We start from the raw sequence: 8,851 nt of genomic DNA on the forward strand, positions 1-8,851 counted from the left end.
GTGATTTATCAGGGGGTGCTGCAGCACCCCTACATCCCATGGCTATGGTTTTACTCCAGCAGCAACCAGCTGAGGCGCTGCAGCAGAAATTCCACTCAAAATAGGCTCTGTATGCTGCTCGTGTGTGACAGTTGTGTTGGATAAATACGATAGCCTACATAACCACTAACGAAAATACACACGCACCAATTTAAATCAACTACATTATGCAAATTAACCTGTAAACTAATAAGCATGACATCAAATGTGTTTACATGGACTGGTATTTCCATCAATGAATACAAATGAATACTGAATATTGTTCTTTCTCCCAGTCAATTTGGCCAGCAACAATTTTATTTATTGTCTTTTCATTTATTTTATTGGCCAAAAGCCAGCAATTACCAGCTAACGGAAACCATGACACACACACACAGCTTTGTTTCCGTGACATTTCTGTACTTTTTGGAGTGTACAAATGTTTGACCATTAAAAATCATATTTTCCCAAAACCTGAATCTAACACCTAACCCCAAAACCCCTAACCCCAAAACCTTAAGCTTAAAATAGCATTTGAACAAATTCAGGACATTCAGGTGAATTGATAGAACATTGAGGTCCTGATAATGTAGGAAAACAAGTATAGCTCAGTCTTACTGTGCAGCAGGATTTAATCAGCAGCTTGTCCCAGTGCAGCAGGGAAGCACGCACACACAGACAGACACAGACAGACACAGACAGACACAGACAGACACAGACAGACACAGACAGACACAGACAGACACAGACAGACACAGACAGACACAGACAGACACAGACAGACACAGACAGACACAGGGCTGCAAATGAGCATCCAGATTCAGGGGACAGATGTGGATCCTTGCTGTGCTAAAGTGTATTGGTGTGATCACTGGGCAGAGCAAGTCAAATCAGTGTAATTTTCCACCATGGGATTTAATCCCAGTTGGAGGTGTAGTATATTTAAGGTGTATGGGTGCCACTTTACTGGAGCTATTGTCTGGCTGGTGACCACATTGGAGTAGAACTCATGTACATACAGTACAGTCCAGCCAAAGCTCAGCTCCACAGCTGGGTTTGATGGAGGCGTTGGGATGGGAGGGACTATTGGCACCATCCCCCTCACCAAGGGGATAGGTGATGCATCTACAAAGATCAATAAGAGATCCAAAAGAGGTCCACCAAGGGTCTCAATGGAGTTAAATCTGAGACGTTCAGATATGGACTGTAACATGGTCACGGAGGTAAGACTTACCCAACTCCCTGGAGACAGGAGAGACCGCAGCATTCTCTCCGATCTTAGAGACCGCATCAAAGTACACCTTTCCAGCCAGGCTCATCGCTGTAAAAAATAAGTATTGCTTTACAAAATGTGGAAATGCAGAGTGTAAAAGAACTACTACACAAGCACCCTGAATTTAAAAATCAGACCTACTGTTTATTATACATATAACACAGCTTTAAACAATGAACCATCTATGACTAATGCATGAGATAACTGAAGGTAAATGTTGGTTAGAAACATGTTCTGGTAACCCAGTAACCTGCCATGGCAATAGAATAGAGTACAGTGTAGTACAATACAGTACAGGACAGTTCAGTAATAAGACGGCTGCTCACCTGCCACTGATTTCTCATAGCTCTTCCCCAGGTTGACCAGGTTCCTGAGCCCAGGGTTGAACTGTTCCATTACATTCTGGGAAGAGGAGAGAAGATGGGTAGTTGGGTTAAATGGGGTCACCGTCACATCAACATGAGATATTCTCAGCCTTTTCTCACTTTCTCTCTTTAGTGTTTATTAGTGAGTGAGTGAGTGAGTGAGTGAGTGAGTGAGTGAGTGAGTGAGTGAGTGAGTGAGTGAGTGAGTGAGTGAGTGAGTGAGTGAGTGAGTGAGTGAGTGAGTGAGTGAGTTGGTGACAAAGTGATTGACGTATAGAGTGATTGATTAAACGAGCGAGAGGAAAAGAAGTCAGTGAGTGAGTAGGTACACCATTCACACGGCTACAGAGGGTGGGACTCAGGCCAACGCACCATTGGGTGCACACTGCCTGCCCTACAGGTCACCTACAACACCAGGAGACACAGGAAGACCAAGAAGAACCTCAGGGATCTCAGGCACAGCCTGTTCTCCCCACTTACATCACCCTGTATAAGAGCATCATGGCTAAAACTGACACACTGACCAATAGCTTCTACCCCCAGACCATCAGGCTGCTGAATAGCCACCACTAGTCAGCTACTTGCCCCCCCTCCCTCCACACACACACCCCAATGTACATTTATCATTGTTACAGTTGTAAATAAGTGTATATTATAATTTGTGTTATTGTCCCATTCACTTCTCTTGACCTGCACTGTTGGAGCTTAAGAATTTCCCTGTACCCTGCAATTACATCTGGTAACCTGTGCATGTGACTAATGACCTCTAAACTAAACTAATACAGTTAGCTCTACAAACTATGACCAAAGCAGCCAATGATTAACCAGAGATTGACAAAGGACTGTGGCCTACACTCTGGCTTTCATCTGCATTCCAATGGCAACACTCCCATTCCTCTGACTGAGAAAGAGACAAAAATGGAAACAGAATATGGGAGTAGATGGAGAGAAAGAAGAGGAAATAAAAAAATAAAAAAGCGAGAGTGATGCATGTTATTATGCATGTTTAGAGATCATTTCCAATATCAAGAGGCTTTTTTGATTGACAGCTCCAATGGATTTCAATAAATCAGGAACGCAAGGGCTCTCTGACATATTTTCTTCATTTTCCCAGGAGCCTCCATTCAATAAAATGACAATGGATTTGACTGATATGGATCCTTGGGGACCAGTAAAGTCAGCTCCGTTATCCTATATAATTGATTCTCTGTGGGATCATGATCATTGTCTCAGGGGTCTTTCTTCCTGTACACACTTCTTCTCTTATTTGACAGCTTTCTTATTTATTAATGACATGCCATGTTATATCATGTTTACCTACTGTTTGGAAAGATAAGGGTGAGTTACAGCCAAGAACCCGGGAAATGAGATATAAATCCATAGTAGCATATCCGTACCGTCTTGTCTATGAACAAAGCAGGAGGAGAATCTAATGCAGTACGTTATGGCTATGCAGTCACACAGTAAACAGTAGACTACACAATGAAAAGTAGACAGTATGCAATTCACTGGTGAGTCAACTGATTTGTCAGTAAACTTGTTATTTAAGAGAGCACGGTAAATATGGATGTTATAATACATCGGCAGGTTATAATTCAGCCATTACTATGCTCAAGCAGGTCTCCATTATTCAGAAGGAAATAAAAACCTGCATAATGCTGCTTGGCTCCCAGGTAATATTTTAAATAGGACCATTTCAACCCTCATGGATCCTCTGTTGCATGTACTCACATCATATTAGGAATAAAGGCCGTGTTAATAAGCATGAGAAGCAGTCAGGAGCGGCTCAGTTGACTTGCCTACCACTGAGACCTAACTGGTGATGTTGGAGTAGGAGAGGGAGGCTGTCTAATCTTACCACAGTCAAACCCTGTAGCTAAATAATTAAACCTGTGGACAGTTTCCCCTCCGTTTCATCATCACCTCAAGGAGAGAGAGGAGCTAAAGGGGGGCTGTTCTGTTCCTGTTCTGACTGTCTCAGGGGACCAAAGTCTAACTCAGTCTAACTGCTCTCTGAGGTGGACTTCAATGCAAGTGAGGCACATCAAGGCATCCACTTGTTCCTTCTTTCTTTCTTTCATATTGCAGAGAGAAAGAGAGAGAGCACACCCTATCACTCAACAACCTGTCAAGTGTGTGCACTGTGAGGGTGCAACACTTGACACCAAGCAGAGCAAGTTACACAGTAATAGCTAATTAATCCTTAAGAGTCTAAGCCGGTGGGGGGTTCTATTAAGTGAACATATGGAATTGTTTTAAGATGGTCATACCAAGGATCATTTAGCTATTATATTTGGAATCTTTTTAGCTTTCCTCTTATTTTTGCTTTTCCTTAGGGTGCTTTTTTTGTCTTTCAGTTTCTACTGTTATTCTTTAGTTTTTATCCTCTTATGTTTGTTGTGTAGTAACATTTTTTGATTTTATTTTCTTATGTTTTTTCCTGTGAAGCACATTGTGTTGCATTCATGTCTGAAATCTGCTATATAAATAAAGCTTGATTTGATACCTATAGGTATCAAAATATATATATTTGATGAAACACTGAATTTGGCCTTACTGCTATTAGCCCATCGAAATGCATTGAATAACAGATTCATACATGGAAAAATAAATCAAAAGGAAGTTTGTTTTAAAGTGTCTGTCCTATATCTGAGAGATAAGAAAGATCAGGAAATAATTGATATTATATTTATCCATATTTAACCCCTTTTTTTGGGGCACTAAAATAATTCCATATACTTCAATAAATGTTTTAACTGGTACCAGGATACATTCAGACGAGTCTTGTAAGCATGCTTGTGATAAAAGAAGAACACCATCGTGTTTGTGGGAGTCATCTGTAGGCCAAACCGTTCGGACACTACAGATGTTTTTGTGACAAGAGCGATTTTCAGGATGTCTCATGGTCTGACAAACACAGCTGTAGCTCGGCCACCAGATATCTCTGGCTTAAACAGGCAGATTTGATGGGGATTTTGTTATTATGCGGGTGCGCGGAGGACATCGACTCTAGGGGGTTAATTAATGGGTATGACAACTAAAAACGGGTTTTCCAATGGCTTTGACAAGTGTCAAATTAATCCATTGATGTGGATAATGTAACACTTAGGGTAATGGTATTCTGATATAACACTGTAAGTAGCATTTGTGATACTCAAATGTAGAAAAAAAAGGGACCCAAGACAACCAAGATTGATAGAAACAGTTTTCCCCCCCAAAAAGACAGCTTTCCCAGCAATAGATTTTATACCACCTACTCATCTGTCAAAATGAGAGGCCATTAACTGACACAGCTGGTGCGTGGTCAATGGACATTAGGGAACTAACGATGGGATAAAAAAGGATTAAATGTGGTGGAGAAAACAATGAGGGGGAGTACTTCTCTGCTATTATGCTTTCTATTCTGTCTATTCCCTCTAACCACCCAGACCCTGCCTAACGGCAAGTGTAGCTGATGAAATCATGACAATACATCACAGCTGGGCTACACTATGAGAAGGGTATAGTTAGGACAACCCTTATTCATTATCACAGTGAACTTAACTGTATAGGTTACAGTCTTAAGTAGACAGTAGGCTACTTGAAAGCCTGCTCAATGATGCTAGGCACATTTGCATTTTACATTTACGTCATTTAGCAGACGCTCTTATCCAGAGCGACTTACAAATTGGTGCATTCACCTTATGATATCCAGTGGAACAACCACTTTGCAATAGTACATCTATATCTTTTATTTTTGGGGGGGGGGGGGGGGGGTAGGATTACTTTAGTGGTGTAGGCTAACTGAAGCCTCTCACGACAGAAGTATTGTTTTGTGCCTCTACATCAGGGATGGGCAACAGGCAGCCTGCGGATCAATTTTAGAAATGTGGTTGTGCATCACCAGATCGCTTGTTATGTCAGTCACTCGATTAGCCCATGTCAGCTAACATTTTTTAGATTGGTAAATGAATCTAACGGCAAGCTATCTAAAGTTGTAGTAGGCTAAGCATGGTGGAATTACCAACCGGGGGACCCATTGATCATCTAATATACTTAAATACTGCAAACATTTGTCCCCACCCAATGGCAAAATGTGTACAATTGCAGGAAATTAACTCAATTTTTTTTTTAAATGATCTTCGGCTAGGGCCGCTCTGACTGCATGTGTGGATGTGGGTACGCAGACCCACGAGCCACTGCGGCCCCTCATGATGAGTTCCCATTTTTTGTGGCCCCCACCTGCTTCAAAGTTGCCCATCTCTCCTCTACATAATGTTCTTAGTAGCCTATGGCATGTGTGTCTACTGTACACGCATAGCATAGTACAATAGTACACTACATGACCAAAAGTATGTTGACACCTGCTCATCGAACATCTCATTCCATAATATGGAGTTGCCCCCCGCTGCTATAACAGCCTCCACTCTTCTGGGAAGGCTTTCCACTAGATGTTGGAACATTAATGCGGGGAGTTGCTTCCATTCAGCCACAAGAGAATTAGTGAGGTCGGGCACTGATATTGGGCAATTAGGCCTGGATCGCAGTCGGCGTTCCAATTCATCCCAAAGGTGTTTGATGGGGTTGAGGTCAGGGTTCTGTGCAGGCCAGTCAAGTTCTTCCACACCGATCTCGACAAACCATTTCTGTATGGACCTCGCTTTGTGCACAGGGGCATTGACATGCTGAAACAGGAAAAGGCCTTCCACAAACTGTTGCCACAAAGTTGGAAGCACAGAATCGTCTAGAATGTCATTGTATGCTGTAGCGTTAAGAGTTCCCTTCGCTGGAACTAAGGGGCCCAGCCCAAAGCATGAAAAACAGCCCCAGACCATTATTCCTCCTCCACCAAACTTTACAATTGGCACTATGCATTTGGGCAGGTAGTGTTCTCCTGGCATCTGCCAAACACAGATTAGTCTGTCGGTCTGCAAGATGGTGAATTCATCACGCAGAGAACGCGTTTTCACTGCTCCAGAGTCCAATGGCGACGAACTTTACACCACTCCAGCCAGCGTTTGGCATTGTGGATGGTGAGTTTAGGCTTGTGGGCGGCTGCTTGACCATGGAAACCTATTTCATGAAGCTCACATCGAACAGCTCTTGTGCTGACGTTGCTTCCAGAGACAGTTTGGAACTCGGTAGTGAGTGTTGCAACTGAGGACAGAGGATTTTTATGTGCTACGTGCTTCAGCAGCCCAGTTCTGTGAGCTTTTGTGGCCTACCACTTCGCAGCTGAGCTAGAAGTTTCCACTTCACAATAACAGCACTTACAGTTGACTGGGGCAGCTCAACTGTCAGCAACGGGTGTGGCTGAAATAGTCGAATCCATTAATTTGAAGGGGTGTCCACATACTTTTGTATATATAGTGTATATCTAGTCTTTCTGGCTACAGGCCTACAATATTTGGGTGACACAAGTAGTGAGCAACCTGTTATCAACACCACCTTCGGGAATTCAGGCAACTTCTGAGAACTGAGGAAGTTATTACCCTACATAGTAAAACAACATTTCAGGTGTTTATATGGGAGGTGTTTTCACGGGGAAAGCCCGACCATTTATGGTATCTCATAAAGGTTAATTCACAGCTAATTATGGTACATTGATTCAAGCAACACATGGTCTCATACGGTCGTTTACCTTGTATGTACTTTCGGTGAGCTTGTTCACTTCTTCAGGGTCCCTCGACATGGTTATATCCCTTTAAGCGCCCGTTTAAAACAATACAAATGTCCAGAATAAACTCCCCAGACAGAATAAATATGTGACACTATCGATCAATCGAATTCCTCATAACAAGCGCGCGCTCCATATAGCCTGCCGAGAAAGATCCTATTTACCTGGCGTTCCCTACTACAGTAGTCGTTCATGAAAAAGGAGAGACAATTTCTTCCTTAGGCAACGGTGCGTTCTCAAAGGACCGCCTGGGGTAAAAGCTGAGCTGTCAAACTTCTGCTTCGATTAACAGTGAGTCGGTTGGTAGGAAAGGTAGGCGGGCAGGGTGTTATTGTTCGACGTCATTCATTAGTGCTATGAAAGGTGACAGTCTACAGTGGACACTGGCAGGTGTAGGGCGCTCCCTGGAGGCGACCAATGGCCAACCACGTGGGCAGAATATGTATAATCTATGGAATAATTATAATCCATATCCTATTTATCAATACAAAGATAAATAATTGAAAAACACTAGACACATTTTATTTAGGCTATACCCTTCCCTTTCTTTCCCACTCACAGGTAGGCATAGGCCTCGATAAATTTAGAAACAAAACTTTATCAGGCTCAAACCTGTTGCTGCAATTTGACATAATATAGTGATGGGTCGTTCGCGAACGAATGGTTCTTTTTGAACTGATATTTTTGGTGAACGTCGGGAGCCGAATCGCATCGGATGAAAGAACCGTTAATTTGGCTACCTGATTTGCATATTGGTAAAAAAAATTGTTTTAGTTTTTCAGGCCATCTATTAATTTTGCCAGGTACAAATGTATTTTAACATGCATTTCACGATCTGACATAATGGTAGCCTACCTTCTGGGCTGTACATTGGAAATTAGCATTTTCTTTCATTGTTCAGGGTAAATGTTTACCATGTTGGGGTCCCTAGTGGCGCGGCGGTCTAAGGCACTGCATATTAGTGCAAGAGGCGTCACTACAGTCTCTGGTTCGAATCCAGGCTGTATCGCATCCGGCCGAGATTGGGAGTCTCTGCGTCGGCCGGGGTAGGCCATCATTGTACATTTGTTCTTAACTGATTCGAACCAGAGAATGATGGTTCAAAAAACGAAGTTTGTTAGCCAGATGTTCCGTCTCTTTTACTTGAAGTGAGCCAAAAGTCTAGAAAAAGTGTATCCTTGAAGTGGTAATATAATATTTACAAGTGAAGAGAAGATCGATATCACTAAGAACTACATACAACAAGCCACATAAATAACCATAATAATAACACAAGTGTTACAGCAGTGCCTATGTCGAACTCTGATTCAGGACATCCTCTCCTGATTAGCCTACAATCAACAACGGAGATAAGCAATAAAACGGGAGGGAATTCGCCTTCGACAGCGATGTAATGGTCCGTCTGACATGCAGTGGAGAATCACTCGATGAATAAAGTCAGGAGAGTACTAGGGCAGGGCAAAGGGCATGTTGTCCCTATATTTGTCCAATAGGTATCTGCTGTCCCTGGCTGGGATATTAGCACAACAACATACAGTT

The 8,851-nt window shown here is 42.6% G+C and overlaps 1 protein-coding gene across 2 annotated transcripts in view; it reads right to left on the minus strand.

Annotated features, from left to right (window-relative positions):
* LOC106601829 (BAR/IMD domain-containing adapter protein 2-like 1) overlaps nucleotides 1-7,636 on the minus strand; it is a 73,379-nt gene extending 65,743 nt beyond the window's left edge. Inside the window, exons 1-3 of one of the 2 annotated variants that reach the window (XM_045715553.2) lie at nucleotides 7,277-7,636; nucleotides 1,618-1,693; nucleotides 1,253-1,339 (exon numbers count right to left, since the gene is read on the minus strand). In XM_045715553.2, the coding sequence (XP_045571509.1) occupies nucleotides 1,253-1,339; nucleotides 1,618-1,693; nucleotides 7,277-7,327 (214 nt within the window). In that variant the 5' untranslated portion in view covers nucleotides 7,328-7,636. The remainder of the gene's footprint in view (nucleotides 1-1,252; nucleotides 1,340-1,617; nucleotides 1,694-7,276) is intronic. The other variant, XM_045715552.2, reaches the window with a different exon arrangement.
* Nucleotides 7,637-8,851: the final 1,215 nt, after the last annotated feature.

The sequence above is a fragment of the Salmo salar genome, chromosome 03 (assembly GCF_965601325.2).
Source record: "Salmo salar chromosome 03, fSalSal1, whole genome shotgun sequence".
NCBI classification, from domain to species: Eukaryota; Metazoa; Chordata; class Actinopteri; order Salmoniformes; family Salmonidae; genus Salmo; species Salmo salar.